This window comes from Rattus norvegicus, chromosome 13, assembly GCF_021556685.1.
Source record: "Rattus norvegicus strain SHRSP/BbbUtx chromosome 13, alternate assembly SHRSP_T2T, whole genome shotgun sequence".
Lineage (NCBI taxonomy): Eukaryota > Metazoa > Chordata > Mammalia > Rodentia > Muridae > Rattus > Rattus norvegicus.
In genome coordinates, this window is record NC_141546.1 from 75002339 (window position 1) to 75021743 (window position 19405).

General features: G+C 43.0%; 1 protein-coding gene and 1 long non-coding RNA gene across 4 annotated transcripts; both read right to left on the bottom strand.

Annotated features, from left to right (window-relative positions):
* Positions 1-417: 417 nt before the first annotated feature.
* Positions 418-10752, bottom strand: Cacybp (calcyclin binding protein). 2 transcript variants are annotated; one of them, NM_001004208.1, is made up of 6 exons: positions 10569-10740; positions 6306-6522; positions 4495-4591; positions 3966-4065; positions 2481-2578; positions 418-1256 (listed from the first exon to the last, which is right to left on the bottom strand). In NM_001004208.1, the coding sequence occupies exons 1-6, from the start codon at positions 10587-10589 to the stop codon at positions 1100-1102; spliced, it is 690 nt and encodes a 229-aa protein (NP_001004208.1). In that variant the 5' UTR covers positions 10590-10740; the 3' UTR covers positions 418-1099. The 2 variants fall into 2 exon arrangements, with proteins under 2 accessions (NP_001004208.1, XP_087436350.1); XM_087580224.1 differs by having other exon boundaries at positions 420-1256; positions 10378-10752.
* A 5174-nt stretch (positions 10753-15926) lies between these two features.
* Positions 15927-19005, bottom strand: LOC134481579 (uncharacterized). Of its 2 annotated transcripts, XR_015636060.1 has the most exons (3): positions 18786-19005; positions 17585-17674; positions 15927-17260 (listed from the first exon to the last, which is right to left on the bottom strand). It is a non-coding gene; the product is annotated as an uncharacterized LOC134481579 (long non-coding RNA). The 2 variants fall into 2 exon arrangements; XR_015636061.1 differs by lacking the exon at positions 17585-17674.
* Between the last annotated feature and the right edge of the window lie 400 nt (positions 19006-19405).

Genomic DNA, 19405 nt, shown 5'->3' on the forward strand with positions numbered 1-19405 from the left:
AGATCCTTGATGCTGTAAATGTGGCGCATAAGGCTGTTTTTGTAATACTGATATCATTAATGATTCATTTCCCCTACAAATATCACATTTACTATATTCTAAATCTCCTAACATACAATCAAATGTGTCTCACCAGTCGGTTTATTTCATGGTTCAATATAGTTTCTAGAAGCACTATACTTCCAACCACCCTTTCTGTACATTAAATTTTTAAAGTTCTGACTTTCACCTAATTCTTAATGGTAGTTGTGATCTTACTGGCTTTTCTCCCCTAGGCAGCTAATTGCTTTCTTTTGATGGTGAGCCTAGCCTTAACAACTGAGCCATTGCTCTAGCCCTCTTACCGAGTTCTGAAATCCACTGAAGTGCAGTAACAAAGCCTAACATTGTTATACTCAAAACAGACTGCAAAACTTATCTTTTAAGTAAAACTCCAACTTTATTGAACAAAGGAATAAATGGTGTTTTCAAGTTTTTGCATCGTGGTTAATTTTTAAGCCATCTGATCCATGACAGTACTTATCAATACAAGATGTTTGTCTATTTTTGTCATTTGTATTTTGCTTAATTTTATATTCATAAATATACTTAAATCAATTAGTGGTACAAGGTAACACATGGCACACATGTTGCTTAAGCTGGTAATAACAGATAACAGCTCTATAGTAACTTGCAGGTTCGTGTACAAATTTGAATTTTATGCAAAAATTTTGCTTTTATTTTTTACATTACTGGGACCTAGTGTCAGTTACAGATAAACAAATACTTGTTTTCTATTTCCCAGCCAGAACAAAAATCTGTAATATAACATTTTCATTATGTAAGACTTTCTTTTTACATTTTAGTTAGAATGCCATATAGCCTTTTCTGAAACAAAATGTCTGGGGTACTAATGAAGGAAAAAGTTTAACAAGCTTATTTATTTAAATCAAATCCTCCAGTGAGAAATGGAGGGTCTGCTGTCTTTACTTAGAAGGCTGTGTAAATAGTCATCTGTCAAAACTACATACCCACATGAACACATGTGTGCAGTTCAACAACAGTCCCTACTGGAAACACGAGCACTCCACATGACGGTTCCCACAGGACTTTTAAAGCCTCAGAATTCTGTGTCTTCCCTGGCTTGCTTCTCTCGGGATTCCACCCACGCTTTATTAATGGTTCGCTTCATGTCATCATCTCCATCTTCATAAATTTTCTTTAGAACATTCATTAATCCCTCACTAGGATCTGCCTCAGTGTCGTAGGAAGGCTTTCTGTGGAAAAGAAAACAGGCAACAGTGGGAAATTGAAGCCTGGAAAGGCACTCCTAGACCGTAACTGGTAGGAAGCTGAGGAGCAAATACAAGAGATTTGAGTATATAAAATAGCATGCCAAGGCTATCCTGATCAAACTACAGACCCACATGAACATGGTACACAAAGAGAAAACACCACATGGCAAGGACTGACACAAGGCAGTGAGATTTCCAGAGAAAATAGGCAATGACTAGTTACTTTTCCTAACTTAATTTTTTTTAAGCACTTTTCTTTACATTTACTTCACAAAACTCTGCAAGTGTTCATTATGGTATGGATACATAATGAAACTACAACATTTTAGTTAAAAAAAAAAATCACTAAATTTGATATTCATGGATCTGGGCCTACTGTTAAAGGTCCTTAATTAATGTGGCAAGCAGATCTAGTCAAGGAATGTCTATAAACAAGCCCATCATCTTTAAGTTATTTTTTGAAATAGGTTTAAATCAAGTCCCAAATCATCAAACAGACACTAGCCTACAACGATAGCCTAAATTTCCCAAATGCATGCTGGCTACCAACGGAGTAACTAATTCAGTGCAGGATATTACCAAACTACAGGAGCAAACTTAAAACTGACTCACAATGGAAGTCATCTGGTAAGATTTTTAAAACGGTCATCAAGGAGGATAAAAACAAGGCAAGTATCCCGTCATATAAAACCAATGAGAGTGAAACCAACTACACTAAGAGCCATCTAAGGAATCAGTTGATTTAGGTAGGTGAGCTCTTCTAGAATTCCTAGAGCAGAACTATTTGAGAACAGGCCATGGTATCTACAGATATCCCAATGTGTCCAGGAATAAAAACAATGCCAAAGAACAAGCTATACTGTCCTAACCTGGCCCTTGCTCTCTAATAGGCTCTGACAGGCTTAGCACAGCAGTGCTTGCCTTTAATCCCAGCAGCACTCAGGAGGCAGAGGCAAGTGGATCCCCATGAATTCAAAGCCACTTTGGCAAGTTCTAGGACAGTCAGAACTACCTGAGTGAGGGGAAGGGTGGAGAGAGGGAGAGAGGGAGAGAGGGAGGGAGGGAGGGAGGGAGGGAGGGAGGGAGGGAGGGACTGTCTCCCAGAGGTTGGCCCAAGACCTCAGGATATAAACAATTTGCCTGTGCAGCTGTTATCTATAAAGTAAAACTATAACTGAAGACAAAAAAAGTACAAATTAAACTCACTCTTTCTCTTTGCATTCTTTTTCCACCTGAGTTAAGTAGTCCCATCGTGTGTTTTCTGCTTTCTTTCTACATAGGATAATAACTGTATCAGTCTTGACCTGGAAGAAAAGAAGACAATGCAATTTGTAACATGGAAATAAGCACAAATATTTAGAAAATAGTAATTTACCCACCCAAGTGCCCAATACATTAATACTCATTCTTGGTGCTAGTATCCCTTTTATGGATTGGCCAGAATAAGACAAGCAAAACGTGAATACCTTCAATGCTAAGGCCATCAAGACCTAAAGATAGGGTTCAGGATACGGCTCAGTTGGTAGAATGCTTGCTCAGAATTCATATTAGCATGCTCGCTCGCTCTCTCTCTCACACACACACACACACACACACGCACGCGCGCGCACACACACACACACACACACACACGCACACGCACACACACGCACACATTTAAAGAGAATGTTAACGGGAAGTGTGGGAAGGCCTTCATTAGAAGGGCTCTGGGACAAAATGTGAACCAAGCAAACCTAAGCCCCAGAAGAGTGACACCGTAGACATCTGCAGTACCAAAAGGAACAGCTCCTGGATGAAACAGCCATGTTGTGTACAGGACTGGCTGAATTGTGGTGATTTAGGGAAAAATAGACTGTAAAGTATCTGAAGGGAGAGCAAGTGAAACAACCTCAACTCGACAATGATCAACTAATCTAGATACCTTCCATTCTAACAAGTGTGGGTATCTGCAACGAGACACTGGCTAATTAAGACTGCTTTTATTACATTTAGGCAAATACCTAACAGGGAAAAATGATATACATCCATACATCTAACATATTACAACATCGCTTTCTTAAACTGGACTGTGTGAGTTTGTAAAAAGTATAAGCAGCAGTTTGTTTTTAATGAGCTAATGTACTTTTGCAACTCAACAAGCTGAGTACTTAAAGATCCTACTGAAAAACTACAACAAATTTATATACAGTAGACCTAATACTATACTATTAATGTTAGTACTTCCTATCTATGTATCGGCACCCCATTTTAATTGCCCCTGTACAAATGGGGAAAGTGAGGCCAAGAAACAAGAGGAGTCAGAACGACTAAGTGATGAAGCACGCATTAATAATGTACTCTAAACCACTTAAAACATTTCTCCTTAATTTTAAAACAACTTTCTTTGAATAATTTTTCTACAAATGAATTGACAAACTTTCTTCAAAGGGCCAAACATGAAATTATTTATTTTACATTTCATGGGCTTTATGATCTACGCTCACTGCAGTGCAGAAGTAGACACCACAAGTACTTAAGAACAGCTAGCTGCCCCAGTAAAATACTACTTACAGATCAGGCAGGGGCTGTCCTGTCCTATACTGGTACCAGACACTACTGAGAATTTTTAGTTCATCTCCAGCCTAAATCAGTTAGATTCAGTTTTATGAGGCTTTCACAATACTTCGACCAAACAAACAAAAACTAACTTACTTTTTTTGAACTGCTTTCCACAGAGATAGGTTTCAAAAGATTGTTCACAATCATGGAGTAATTCTTGCCATTGAGGTTTTTTACCAAAAGATCAAATGACCTACAAGATAACAGCAAATGCATTATCTTCCTGGTTATGACAAGCACTCTATTGTTCTCCAGACAGGTACTGGCTTCAGTTTGGTGCCGTGGTTCTCAACCTTCCTAATATGCTTCCACCCTTTAATACAATTCCCTGTGCTACAGTAACCACTAGACCTCAACATTATTTTGTTGCTACTTCATAAACGAAATTTTGCTACTGTTATAGATTATAATGTAAATATCTGATAAGTGACCCCTGTGAAAGGACCATTGACCACTAGAGGGATCATGACCCACAGGTCAAGAACAGCTGACTAGTGTGTATATTTGGTTGCTGCATTTCTTTATACTTCACTAAATTTAAACGAAATTTCAGAAGCCATACAGAATACAAGACTCCCATGAATACAGCAATGATCACCGTACTTCAGTAACAAGAACTCACCTCTCTGTGAAGTGTACTTGCACATTCTCAGCAGGAACCTGATGAACTCCAGTTAAAGTAATGTAGATTTTCACAAACTTATCTGACTGATCCCATCCTAGCAAAACAAAAAAAAGACGGAACAGAAATGTCTGAAACTACCCACAGAACAGCAAGAGGACATGGCCTATCAGAAAGCCCAGTTACAGGAGCTGAAAGATGGGTCAGCAGTGGCTGTTCTCCCAGAGAATCAGAGTTCAAATCCAGCACCATGACAACCATTTGTAACTCTAGTCCGAGGACAGACATCCTCTTCTGGACTCTGAGGCGTGCTGCACGTGGTGCTCAAACATACATGCAAACAAAACACCCACCCATACACATAAATAAAATTTAAAACTCAAACTCCAGAAAATGAAAATCCAGTAATAAGAGACATGGGAAAGAATTAAAGGTTAAAAATTCTCAAGATGGAGAGCTGTACTGATGGCTTAGAGGTTAAGAGAACTGGCTGCTCTTCTAGAGGACCCTGATTCAACGCTAGCACCCACATGGTGGCTTGCAACTGTCTGTAACTCCAGTTCCAGGGGATCTGACACCCTCTCTCATATACACATACATACATGCAAGCAAAACACCAATGCACATAAAAACTAAAAAAACATTATAAAATTTCTCATGGTCTCAAGACAGGACTTTTAGAAACAGTACCATTGCTGAAGCTAGGCATCCAGCAAGTGGGAGATGCAGTTAGATTCAGTTTCTATGTGCAAAGCCCATGATATTTTTATCCATTAGAATAAAAAAATTATTAAGTGTGACTCTTCTTTCTCCAATAATTATCTTCCCTAATAGGGTCTGAACCCTTAGCCTTGTGAATACCACTGAGTTTCATTCTAGCACTCATCTTTCTTTTCTATTTTGAGAAAGAGTCTAAACTGTCAAAGCTGGCCTCAAATTTGCAATCTCCCTCACCACCGAAGACTACACAAGCTCCACTATGCCTAGCAAATACAGGGAGATTAGCTTATTTGCCTGCTTTGTTAGCTAATTTTGTCCTTCTTCTAAAACTTGACGGATCCTGCTATGGCAGCACACACTTGCACACTTTATACACCTGTGAAGTGGAAGCAGGAGAACCAGGAGTTCAAAGTCATTATCAGTTACACAATGAGTTTGAGGCCAGCCGGAGCTACATATTCATACCCTGTCTCTGGGAAATTAACAAATCTCCACTAAGCTGAATATATCAACACTGGAATTCAATAATCATTTCTACTTCTCTAAGTAGTGCCTTCCTTGCCCCTCAAGCAACCTCAGTCTTTCAGGACAAAGTAGAATATAAGTTTAAGATAAGAATCCCTAAGCCCAGCATGGTGCACACAACCAGGCTCCCGACTACTTGGGAGGTATAAGTAGGAGGATCACTTGAGCCCAAGTTGACTTCTGAAAGCAGTCTGGACAATACATGGAGATACTGGCCTCAGAGTAAAGCTGAGTCTGAGGCACACAGGCAGGAGGGCCTCAGAATTCAAGGACAGAATAAGAATGGTCTACAGGTCAACTGTCTCACACATAAAAGGGAAAAAGCCCAAACAGCTAGATAAAAGATCCTAATTCTTCACCATTAACCGGTTATTTGGCCTCCCAATACAGTACCTAAGGCCATTTTGGTATATACCGTCACACTGTATAATAGTACCTAACCCACACCAAATGTCAACATTAAAAAAAAAACCCACAAACTTCCCACAAAAAAGTATATAACATGAGTATATTATGGAGTGATCATTCAGCTTGTCAGACACTAGACATAGTGGAATGGGTCATACCATAATTACTGATTTTCACAGTGTACCCTGTTGTAAGAGGAGCAACCACAGCAGCTGGCTTTTCATTATCAAATTCTGGTTTCTTCTGTGACTTCTGCTGCATCTTGTTCCTTAGTTCCGTCTCAATCTTGGATTTTTCATTTGTAAGAGTATCACGTAGTCTTTTCCTAGTGGACTTTTCCAGCAGCACTTTGACCTCTTCTAGGTCTTTCTGCAACTGTGTGAAAGTAGAGATTAAGATAAATACGGTCTGCTGCCCAATTCAACTTACTGAACTAAAAATTAAGTTCATTTTAATTTTTTAAGAGTTGAAAACTGTTATTTCTTCTTGGTCACTGAACTGTAAATAACTTACTTCCTTTTTGTTAAAGGAAAACAATCTTAATAGTAATTAAGTCTGTATCTTGCAGTTTGGTAGGCTGTTATCTGCCTTTGTTTTAGAACATGAAAAGGAATCTTAGGAGACTTAAAAGTAACACCAAGTCTAGGCATCAATTACTAGAAAAACTTAAACATTATAGTAAAAGAGATGAGAATCTATCTGACTGGAGGCACTACAGAAACTTTACTGAGGTAATGAAGGCTGTACTGCCAGTTCTCATAGATTTTCCTATCAGAATTTCAATTGTTAGGGCTAAAAATAAAGAAATAAAAATAAAATAAAGTATGAGTAAGCAGGATGGCCCAGTGAGTAAAGTGCTTGCTGCCAAGTTGGATGGCCTGAGTTCAATTTCAGGATCCTGGTGAGAGGAAAATCAATACTGGCAAGACCACCTGATCTCCACATGTACCATGGTAAATAAATGTAAAAATATTCTGCTTCTAACAAAGACTTGTTCTTCAGTTGGATTGACCTTTTGGTAGAATCTGAGACCACAGAAAGGAAATCTCAATATCCAATCCTATTTGAACGCATGCTCGGAAACTGGTCTTTGCAAATAAATCTGTTGTTTTCTTGTCATGCCAATACATTAGGTAAGTCCTCTACCTTTTAGAGACTGACATGCAACGTGGAACTTCACTGAAGACAATGCTAGAAAACCATTGGGCTGGGCCTGAGAGCCCATGCCAAAGGACAGTTTAGCTCCCAGCACCAGCATCAGGCAGCTCACAATCTTTGTAATTCTACTTCCCACGTATCTGATGATCTCTTCTTGCCTCCATATGCACTTCCATACACGTGGTATACAGGTAGACACAAAAATCAATGGGCTTAAATATTTCCTCAATTATCCTCTGACCTAACGGTGAGTAAATGCTTAAAATTTTTTGCCTTGGTAACCTGACCACAAAAACAACCACCTTACTTTATACCTTCATCCTAAATAAAAAGTTTAATATTAAGAACCCTTAAATGCTCCATTCACAACTGATAGGAGTCCATTACAGAAAAGCACAATCAAAATGCAGAGCCCAGTCCCAATGGAGGTATTTGCAGCATAACTCCTTCACCTAAGGTCTGAGAGGCTCAGATAACTGCAGAAAATTACAAATGTTACCATGTGGAGAAATGGTACCTTTTGTGCAATTCTTGTGGAAATGGTAGATTTTAAGAACCAGAGGATCTAGGAGCCTGTTCTGAGATTGTGACTCCTAGTAATTAGAAGTTACATCCACCCAAAAAATCTTGACATGAATGCCTAAACTTGAGCTGAACAAAAATAGACACGCTATTGTGGACAAGGAAAGCCCAGGAAGTCACAATTCTACACAAGGACTGGCCCCAAAGACAGGCTGAGGGCAGGAGAAAGTCTTCCCCAAGGAAAAGCACACCAATTGGACAATTAGTACCAAATGGTCAGCCCTGTTAGCTTCCCTACAAGTAACACTACAGAGACTATGTATGCAACAATGAGGGAAGAAAAGGGACAGAGAAACTTTCGTAGTTTCATATTGAAAGAGTGCAAATGGGAGGAGGGTTTGGAGTGAGAAAGGGGGAAATGATTTAGTTTATTATACTCTCAAGAAATAAAAGAATTTTAAAATCTTTTAAATGCTAGTTATTATAATAGCTCATTACTCTGTGGCCTTTATGATCTCATTTGCTGTACTAATAACAGCTTATAAAAAGCACAGCAGTGAAACCCTGTCCACAATCCCAAGGAAACTTGACTCTGAGATCCAAAACTGCACACTCATCTTTTGAATTTAGAATCAAGATGTTTCATTCAATGTTTTTCAGTGGTTTCAAAATTTATGTGGATTCTATATATCAACATAATAAAAATATTAAAAGTAAAGCAAATACTTATTCCTAGAATAGACTTACCTAACTAACGGAGAAGGTTAAGAGTTTTTGCTTTTGACTGGAATGGGAATCCTTTTTTCTAGCTGACTCATGGCAGAATTCGAATGTCGTCTTTACGGCCCCTTTTTGCTCTAATGGACTCTTGAGTAAGCTATCAACTGAAGTGACTTACAGAAGAACCATTGCTTGACTTTTGTATTCACAGCCCTGAGACCATGGACAGTGCAGGTTCTGCATCCAAACTTTAAGGTGCCAAGGATCAGTTTCCTGTCCACTTTTTCTTGTCTTCTTGGCATGCATTTGTTTTCTACATATAAACATGTATCCCCCTTTGATTCTGTTTCCTAGTTGTTAAATAGGGGCTTGGTCTGGTCTGGTGGCACATGCCTTTAGGTCTACCACTCTGGAGGCAGGGGTGGGTGTCTCTTAAGACCAAGCCATGGGTACTTAGTGAGACCTTCTCCCACCCAACTGCACAAAATGTAAGAACTCAACTTCTCTCCACAAAAACATGGATGGAACTGGACACACACATCTACAAAGATACACAGCAATCCACAAGGCGGAATTACACACTCACTTGGATGGTATCACATGAACAAAAACCACCCAAGAAAATAACAATGTTAGTGAATGTGTAGAAATGGTACCTTTGTGCAATTCTTGTGGGAATGGTAACTTCTTCCAAAGCTTTCTCTTATTATTTGGCAACTACAGGGACTAAAAACATGCCCACAAAACAAAACTTGTTTACTCGAATTCACATTCGTCAAGATGGAGAAACACGTGTGTGCCAGCAGATGAGTACGAATTGTACCTGTACAATGGAATACTATTCAATCATAAAAAGGAATGCTCTTCTGATACCACGGATGAGCACGGAAGGCTCCAATCCAGCTGGACGGAGTACCTACAATGGATTTCTACTTGAGGAAATAAAAATATTCTGCGACTAGGTAACAGTGATGGGTGTACGACCGAAAAAGTTGAATTATACACCTTAATATGATTGAATAAGATGAACTTTATCTCAAAAGAAAAACGTGCCCCTATATTCATATCTCCAAGTCTAAAGTTTCTTCCTTTGGAGACAATAACAAACTACACCTCCGTGCGCACAACTGTTAAGCCACTCTCCACTCTCCCAGAGCACATGGTGCCCGAGTCTACTTACTTGTTGCAAGATACCCATGTTAATACTTTAACATTAACTTCCTAATTTTTATGTGTTTAAAGCCGATGTCTTGCTTTTCAAAGTGAGGGGGAAATTTCCGAAAAGCAAATCTTAACAGATAGCCAACGTGTCTGTGAACACAATATATCAATCACATTAAAACCGATATAGGCCAAAACCCGGCAATTCAATTACTCTTGTTATATAGCTGAGTAAAACTTAAGAATCCAAAAAGTCATCCACGTTCACTTTTTACAAACCTAAAACCATACGCCACGCAATTTCCCACAGCTAAATTACCAATAATTTCTTTTAAATGCTTTTATAAAGATTGGGGGTGTAACGCAATGGTAGAGCGCTTCCCCAGCATGTGTAAGGCCTGCAGCTCCTCCACTGGCGCTGCTCAATAAAAACTAAAACCGCAAGCACTGCCCAAGGCGTTCAGAAATAACACACCGAATGTATATGGAATGAATGTGGCACCGTGGCTAGTCGTGCAGGCAAAGGGATTCCTTCCAATTGCCCCGGGCCCGGAGCTCAGAGCTTTTGCAATGAGCTTTAATTTAAGGAAGGTTCCTGTTCCCTAGCCGGTAACCGGGAGCCAAGAAGAGCTCAAGCAATAGAGAGGGGACCTTCACCCGAGAGCCTACCACGATCCGCGCCAAAAACTGGGATCCAGACACACCCCCGACCTTCCTGCCGTGGCCCGGACGCTCGGGGTCCAGGCAGGTGGCAGCGCGGAGGCCGTGGGCCCGCGACTGGGGAAGAGCTGAGGATACCAGCCCCGGGAAAACAGCGGCCACCGGGCGGTGCGAGCCGGTGGGTCCAGGCCGACCCCTACCTCCTCCAAAGCGGAAGCCATGCTGTGGCGCGTCAGACCCGAGGCCGGAGCTGCAGCGGTGCACTGAAGTAGACAGGAAAAGCCGAACACGGCACCCACGAGCGTCGCAGCGTCGGCAGCGAGCTACACCGACCCGGCGGGACTCGGCGGCCCGCCCTCCGCACGAGACGGCTCTGGAACCTTCGCGAGGCTCCACCACCAGCCCGCGAGGCCCCGCCCAGCTCCGCCCCGCCGAGTCCTGGCCCGCCCCCAGGGAGGTCGCTTAGCAACGTTCAATTCTCGCGAGCGAACGTGTGCTCTAGAAGCGTCAAACCATCCTTCTTCCGCCCCAGTGACTGAGACGTCATTCCGCGCCGACATAGCCTGGCTGCGCAGTCGCAGCTCGCAATCGCGGCCTGATTTAGCTCCGGAACTAACCTTCAAAGGTTTGGGGACCCAATAGGAAGTGTCTAGAGAAGGACTGCTTCCGCGGGTAGGATGCTAAGCTAGCCAGGCTGCCATTTTGTCTTCGGTTCCTGTGAGGTGTTATGAGAGAACAAAAGAGCACTCCCAAAGAAACACAATTAAGATTAAAAAAAAAGGGGGGGGGGGAGGGGACAGATTTGTTAAGGGAGGAAGGCTCCTGAAGAGAACACTGGCTTTTAAGTGGGCATTGGGTCTCCGGAGACGTCCTGTGTCTAGCACCTTTGACGTGGCGCCCTCTCGTGGGACTGTAGGAAGGCTGCACGGGCTACCTGGCAGTCTCCTAGTCGCAGTTGTGGGAAGGCGGCACATTTTCAAGTGGCCGAAATCTTCATTCTCCCTTGCCTTTGAGAGCTCTTGATAGTGAAAGGATATTAAAAGAATAAGTTATAAAATTCACAGACTCAGAGCCAAAAACTATAAGAAACAAATCCAGGCATGACGGGGCCCGCCCTGCTGCTAGGACTGACAGACCATAAAGATAAAGAAAAGGAATGCAGGAACCAGCCCGAGTTATCAGGATTGACTCATGAACCATCTGGCAGGAGGACATCTCCCCCAGCTTACTCAGAGTTCTACTTTAACCAGATGTCCTCCAGACCCTGAGAAGCCCCTGACTTCTAGCAAGTACTCTTCTGCTGTGTTGTAATCTCACTGCTATGTTTGAATGAGCCAATTGTGTGTAACCGCGCCAAAACCCCCTAGCTTTCCCTATATAAACCCCTGACTTTTGAGTTTTGGGGTTGACTCCTCTGTCTCCTGCGTGAGACACGTGTTGGCCCGGAGCTCCGTTATTATTAAACGGCCTCTTGCTTTTACGTCAAGCCGGTCCCTCGTGTTTCCTGGGGTGCGCCATCCCGAGACTAGAGCGAGGGTCTTTCAATAGCAGACTTTTCCATTGCCTTCTCTTAACAAACAGTTCAGATATTGTTTATTTTCATCAGGGTTTGGATTAAGTGATCCCACATAAAATGTGGAGAAATTCTTCTAGTTGTAGGAGCCCGGATTAATAAACCCCAGTGTAAAACCGCTTTTCAAATTACTTTAACTCTGACAGCATGGAGACGTCTATAACATACAGGAAAACAAGACAGAAAACAAACAGTATCCGTTGGGTGGTCAAGCAATCTGCTATCAGCTTACAGATGCCTAGGGAAGCTATTAGAATCAGCAAGTCAAGGAAAATGCTGCTAAATTACACTTCACAAATTAAAGTAATTACATTAAACACGCAATATGCGTAAATTTCTCACACAAACGTTCATTAAATGACAAGTCAGGCACGGATGTATACTGTATAGTTGCAATTTAAATAAAAGTCTCAAACCACCGGTCCCATGGCCTGTAGTGATAAAAATGAAAAAAAATCTTTTTTCTGGAGAATTTTATTGTAGCTATAAGGAAGAAATCGGGCAGAGGGAAGAATCCAGGCTGAACATGGGTGGTAGACGAAATACAACATAAGGGAGGAGAGAGAGAGCAAGAGAGGTGCCTCAGGCCTGTAAGGGTCCATGATTCACCTAAGAATGATAGCCTAGACTGAAATAGTATGTAAATGCAGACTGTTTTAATTCTGCAGAAGTCCAGCTTGCTGGGGTCTCCCATTTCCAGGGTAGATAACCAAGTGAGCTTACAGGCTTGATTTAAAGCACATTAAGGGATTCCAGGGTAGACTTTATCTTATCTCATCTCTAGGGACATTCCATTGCCAGGCATGGGGGCTAGAAATTATTGCTGAGGAAGTCTGGGAACTCCTGCTGACCCGTTGTCTTGCCTCAGGCCAGGTGGTGGGGCAGCTTCTGAGGACTGGATTTGCCTGAACTTTCCCAGCCCTGAACTGCCAATTTGAAACCTATCATAGAGTCAGCCTAGCTTTCTCAGACCAACAGAGGCTGCCTCAGACAAGAGACCTATGTAGCAAAAATGGTCTAGTTATATAGGGATTGAAGGGGGACTGGTCTCAGCAGAAGACACCCCATGACAAAATTCTCAATGCAGAAATTTATTTGCCATATTGGGACAAACAACAGAGGCCTAGGGAGAAGCAGATTGGAGCAAGGGAGAGAGGGACAAAGGACTGTTTCTGGATAAGAGAGGAGACAGACCTGGCCCTGAGGTAAATGGGAGTTTATTTTTTATTTTTTTCAAAGATATGAATACACTGTAGCTATCTTCAGAGACACTAGAAGACAGCATGGGGTCCCATTACAGATGGTTGTGAGCCACCATGTGGTTGCTGGGAATTGAACTCAGGACCTCTGAAAGAGCAGTCAGTGCTCTTAACCGCTGAGCCATCTCTCCAGCCCCCAAATGGGAGTTTATAAAGGTAAAACCCCCTGTTAGGATGAGGTGTTTCATTTTTATTGATTACTGGACTTAAATACTTTGAAAACTGGACCTTGGTGATCAGCCTCAGGAAATGTTCAAAAGGGAACAGACCTTGGCTGGCTTTAAGAATGTAGTTTAAAGGTTTTCAGGGGGGGTAGGGGAGAAGGGTAAGGCATGCCAGAGCTATGTGTACATGCCCATGCTAGCTAGAGTGCCTTCAGGGATCTAACTGGAGAAAAGGAAACCAGCTCTGACTGAAAGGGAGAGGTTTAGGCTAGGGGGTTAGGTGAGAAGTGCTGGGAGGATTCACAGATACTGAGACCTAGATTTCTTAGAGACCTAACAGTATTATTTCTTGAATTGGGTACAGGTTACAGTGGTATGAGCTATAAATATAACATTTGTGTGGTTTATACCTAAGGCCTAGGAGGGAATTTTCAGAGTGACAAGTGTTACTATTGAGGGCATCCCACCAGAGATGACTACTTTAAGTCCAGCTGGCTGGGCCTGCACCCAGGTATTCAGGACCCTAGTGTAGCTCTGAATATTTCTAGTACGGACCTTATAAGGGCAAAAACCAAGTCATGGTAGCTCAGCAGTTGCAGGGGGAAGGTTTTGTGCAAGCTAGTAGTTTAACAAAAGCTAAATGGTGTTAGCTGGAAGGGAAGGTTTATACAAGCAGGTGATTTACCAGAAGCTAAGTTAGTTGGGGCATTTTGACCTTAGGTTTCTAGAATAGAGTTGGTAATTTCCCATAGGATTCTCCAACAAGGAGATCAAATTCTAATTAAACCTAAAATGACCTCAGCAAGAATAGAAGATGAAAGAACCTCGTATTATGTTGCTCTGTCATGTTACTAGTGGGCTACTGGAAGTGTATGAAGATTCCAACTCAGTAGTTGTAGGCCAACTGCACAAAGTAACAGGTATATATATTACATCTCAATTTTTAAAGTATCCAAACAATAAACAGAAATGAGGGCTGGAATAGGAACAAATACTCCAATGTACTCCATGGAAGTGTCACCTAATCATCTTACTTAGGCCCAAGAGTCACATTGACTCTTCAATCTTAGGCCTACATCATGTGTTATATATAGGACATCCTGCCAACTTCATCTGTAAAATGTGTAGAAACTCAAGCACTTCTCATACCCTTTACTGTTACCTGCTTTCACTTCTACTTCCTCCCTGGTCTAAACAATGGCACTTCTGTTATTTCTTGAGCATACTGTTTAGTGTAGTTTTTGTTTTTGTTTTTGTTTTTTTTGCCTCACAAGTCTATAACTTGCTTTTTCTACTGCTTAGAATGCTTGCTCTCCAAGTCACCATATAGATACTGTCTATGCATTAGTTAAGTGAACTAGGAGAGAATAAAAGAATAAGTACATAGTAGAAATTGGCTAAGCAAATCCAAAGCCTGTAGGACGGGGAGACTGGGTTAGAAGATCCTAAATAGACTGTGCCTCATGATTTACTCATGAGAGGCCAGGGAGAACATGAGCTGAAGCTGGGCATGGAGATATGCATGCTTTTAATCCCAGCATTTGGGAAGCAGAGACAGACATTTCTGAGTTCTAGGCCAGCCTGGTCTACAGAATGATTTTCAGGACAGCCAGCTGTCCTACACATAGAGATCCTTTCTTGGACAACCCCCACCCCTCCACACACACGACAGAATATGAAGTGGTTGGAATTCAGTTTTCCTGCAAGTATCAGCATTTCTTGTTTTTAAGACATTACAATGGGAAGAACTATGTCTACCTTGATTTTTCAAGCTCTCTACTATATAAAGTTTAATTATGACTTCATGGCAACACTTAGTGTTTGATTGAATAACTATAGGTGGATCAAGTTCACGTATCAAAGACTATACACCTGACTATCTAATCCACTTTACCCATACCTTCTCATGCTGTTCTCACCCTGTCACTCTGCTGTTCTTTGTACCTTTTTGCTACCTAAAGCTTAGCCTTTATCCTGTTAGAAAGTTTACTTCCTTGGGAGTTGTAGATATTTTGCTCATTTCTTCCCATAGAAGAAAGCCACCATGGCTTCTCTGAATGATGGGACTGTGTTGTAGATTGGTTCTAATGCTTTGATTCAATCAGGAATCTGTGTGTCCAAACACTAAAGGTCCTTGTTCCACATTAGTTTTTGATCGACCAATAAAGATGCCAATGGTCAATGGGTGGGCACGAGGTGAGACCCTTAGAGTTGCATGGGCTAGGGTGCAGGGGAGAGGATCACCATGACTCAAGGAAGATGGAGCTCAGGAGTTGCAGGAAAGACAGACATGTGAGATTTTGGGTAAGTGGACACTGGCCACTTCCCCAATTGGGCCTAGGGTAGCAGGCAGAGGATTAGAAGTGCCCAGCCTTTGAGTAGCCAAGGCATTTAAAAAATAAGCTAAGTGTGTGTGTGTGTGTGTGTGTGTGTGTGTGTGTGTGTGTGTGTGTGAGTGTGAGTGTGTGTGTGTCTGAAAGCACACAACTTGCTGGGAGCACAAAGTGGTGTAGCCAAAACTCACCTCTACAGGACTGTAACCTGGAATTGTAAGACAAATAAAACCTCTTCTTTAAATTTTAATATATTCTCACAGCAAGAGGAAAGGAAACAAACAGCATTCTTTTCCAGGAAGTTTGGGAATCAAGTCCTAGATGTAAGAAATTGTCTTAGTCAGGGTTTCTATTCCTGCACAAACATCATGACCAAGATGCAAGTTGGGGAGTAAAGGGTGTTGGGCCCTACCTTGGGGTGTTTCTCTTCCCCCTCGCTGAGCCTTTCAGCCTGCTATGACAAGAAGTTGTTTATACCTTTGGCAACTGCTCTCAGCCCCTGATTTGGGGCCTAGACTTTCCACGGTGCAGATTCTTCCTGTTTCCCTGGTTGGGGATTTTCCACCTGCTCTAGTACTTTTCCACTGCTTTTGCCTCTTGTATATAAGGAGATCTCAGTAAAGCCGGGATGGCATTCTCTTAACACGGATGACCCAAGTATGTGGTTCTTCTTAAATCTCACAGGCCTACGCCCGGTTCTCAATATCGTGACAACACAGGCGTCATCAAAAGGGTTTATTCAGCTTACTTTCACATTGCTGTTTCATCACCAAAGGAAGTCAGAACTGGAACTCAAGCAGATCAGGAAGCAGAAGCTGATGCAGAGGCCATGGAGGGATGTTTCTTACTGGCTTGCTTCCAATGGCTTGCTCAGCTTGCTTTCTTATACAACCCAAGACTACCAGCCCAGGGACGGCATCACCCACAATGGGCTGGATCCTCCCACCTTGACTACTAGTTGAGAAAATGCCTTATAGCTGGGTCTCATGAAGGCATTTCCACAACTGAGGCTCCTTTTCTGTGATAACTCCAGCTTGTGTCAAATTGACACACAAAACTAGCCAGTGGAGAAATGCTTTTATATTCCTTGTTTCAAGTCCAGTTTCAAGGTCTTAGTAGCATTTAGGTTTTATGTGGAGGGCCGTCCTCACATTCTCCATTGTAAGATGGCGCCGATATCCGGCAGGATGCACCTAATAAAAGGGCAATACGCAAGCGCCTGGTAAATTCCTCACTCAGGGGGACACGTATGCTGTGGTACGTCACGCGTATGCTGTGGTACGTCATCTGGCACATCTGGCAGCGACCAGCCAGAGAGTGACACGTCCGAGGCGAGGATAGTTTCCTATATAAGGGATGGTCTTTCCCTCACTCGGGGTCTCCGTATTGTAAGCTTGTGCTCTCGCTCTCAAGATGCATTAAAGCTATTTCTGCAGAAGGATCCTTTGTGTCCTGCGTCATTCTTGCTGGCGAGACGTGGCGTGGGATATTTGGTGCCGAAACCCGGGAAAAAGACCTCATCAGCACCTCCGGAGACCCCTTGGTGACAAGGAGGATTCAGAACTGCAGGTAAAAAAAAAAAATACGTTCAGAGAGGCATGCCTTTCTTGGATTTTGGTCTGGGGTTGTCGCCGCCTTGGGAAGGATTTGTTGAGGCTATGGTATTTGTTCTCGGAGCCACTCTACTCTTTCTTATTATTATGTACTGTTTTCACCGTTTCCGCTGCTAAAAGGACAGCAGCTGGAGGCGCGTCTCAGTCTCTTGTAAATAAGTGAGCTTCGCGAAGCTCCCCTTTACTGTTGGGGAGCAGGGACGTGATAGCACCGCCCGGGAAGTGCGCGTAAAACTCCCGTATATAAGAGAGCGGTGTGTCTGTTTCTACTCACGCCTTGTCAGATGGACGTAGATAAGCCGCTGGGCGTTCTTGGTCCCTCATGGGATCCTCACAGTCTGTGATCACGGCTCTGGAAACGGTGCTAAAGCAGAGGGACATTAAAATTGGAGGAAGAACACTTAAAAACTTTGTGAAAGAAGTGGACAGGGTGGCTCCGTGGTTTGCCTGCTCAGGCTCGTTTACAATTGCCTCATGGGACAAACTTGGAAGGGACCTAGACAGAAAATTGGCGGAGAAAGATCTGCATCTAGGAACTAAAGCCATATGGAAACTAGTCAAAAATTGCTTAGCAGATGAAGTGTGCAAGGCAGCAGTTGTAGGAGGGCAGACCACACTTGAAATATTTCGAGAAAGTATGTCAGAAACTGAACGTAGTGAGGGATTAGACGCGCGTAAGAAAAAGGACGTCCTGAGAAAGAAAAAGAGCCCTCCCATTAAGTCCGCAGATAAGGGAGTGTTAAAGCTTTCAGATTCTGGCACTTCCCTCTCTACACAGCAACCGGGAGGGGGAGCCAGCATATACCCTGTGAAAGAGCTAGAAGCGCTGAACCTCGACAGTTCTGATAGCTCTGAGAATGGAATCTTAGATTCAGAGGAGGAGGCCGAGTTAGATGAGGAAGCAGCTAGATATGAGGAAGAGAAATATCACCCCGAGGAACAAAAGAAAGGTAATAAAAAGCTTCTGCCACGGCAGTCGCCAACCGCACCCCCTCCGTATGAGGCGCGCTCTTTAGTCCCCGATAGGGTGAGAAGGAAGCTGTAGTTGACGTTCCCGGTCTTTGAAACGCAGGAGGGTGAGCGGGTTCATGCCTCAGTCGAATATAACCAAATAAAAGAGCCGGCGGAGTCTGTCAGAAAGTACGGAGTTACAGCCAATTTCACCCTAACCATTCTTGAAAGGCTGGCCCTAAATTATTTGACACCCGCCAATTGGCAGATGATTGCAAAAGCGACCCTTGTGAACATGGGCCAATATATGGAATGGAAAGCGCTTTGGTATGAGGCGGCTCAAACACAGGCCAGAGCTAATGCCACGGCGTTAACGCCTGAGCAGCGAGAATGGACATTTGAACTCTTGACAGGACAGGGTCGCTTCGCAGCGGACCAAGCTAATTACCATTGGGGTGCTTATATTCAAGTCTCCAGCTCGGCCATTAAGGCCTGGAAGGCACTCACTAGGATAATCAACTTACTCGTATCATCCAAGGACCTCAGGAACCGTTCTCAGACTTCGTAGCCAGAATGACAGAAACTGCTGGACGAATATTTGGTGATGCGGAGCAAGCAGCGCCGCTCATAGAACAGCTCTTTAACGAGCAAGCCACCCAGGAATGTCGGGCGGCTATAGCACCCAGAAAAAACAAAGGATTACAGGACTGGCTCAGAGTCTGCAGAGAACTCGGTGGGCCTCTTACTAACGCAGGCTTGGCGGCCTCCATTCTCCAGTCCCGGCAACGCCCCCTTAAAGGGACAGATACAAGATCATGTTTTCGATGTGGAAAAATGGGCCATTTAAAAAGAGACTGTAGGATAACCAAGGGAGACAGGAGGCCTGCAACTATCTGTGCCCGATGTGGCAAGGGCTACCATAGGCCTGACCAGTGCCGCTCAGTGAGGGATATTAAGGGAAAATTACTCCCTCCCTTGGAAGCTCAGCCTAATGAGATGTCAAAAAACGGATCGTTGGGCCCCCCGGTCCCAGGGCCCTCAAAGATATGGGAACCGCTTTCAGAAAGCCATGACCCTGACAGAGGAGACTCCCCAAGAGGTGACACAAAATTGGACCTGTGTGCCGCCTCCGACTTCTTTCTAA

Bases quoted from the DNA above. Each gene is read 5' to 3' on its own strand.
- Cacybp (NM_001004208.1), bottom strand. From the start codon at position 10,589: ATGGCTTCCGCTTTGGAGGAG. The intron at 4,066-4,494 runs GTGAGTTCTTGT...GTTATCTTGTAG, and splicing joins CAAGTACACTTCACAGAGAG to GTCATTTGATCTTTTGGTAA. The intron at 1,257-2,480 runs GTGAGTTTAATT...TCTTTTCCACAG, and splicing joins AAAGAATGCAAAGAGAAAGA to AAAGCCTTCCTACGACACTG.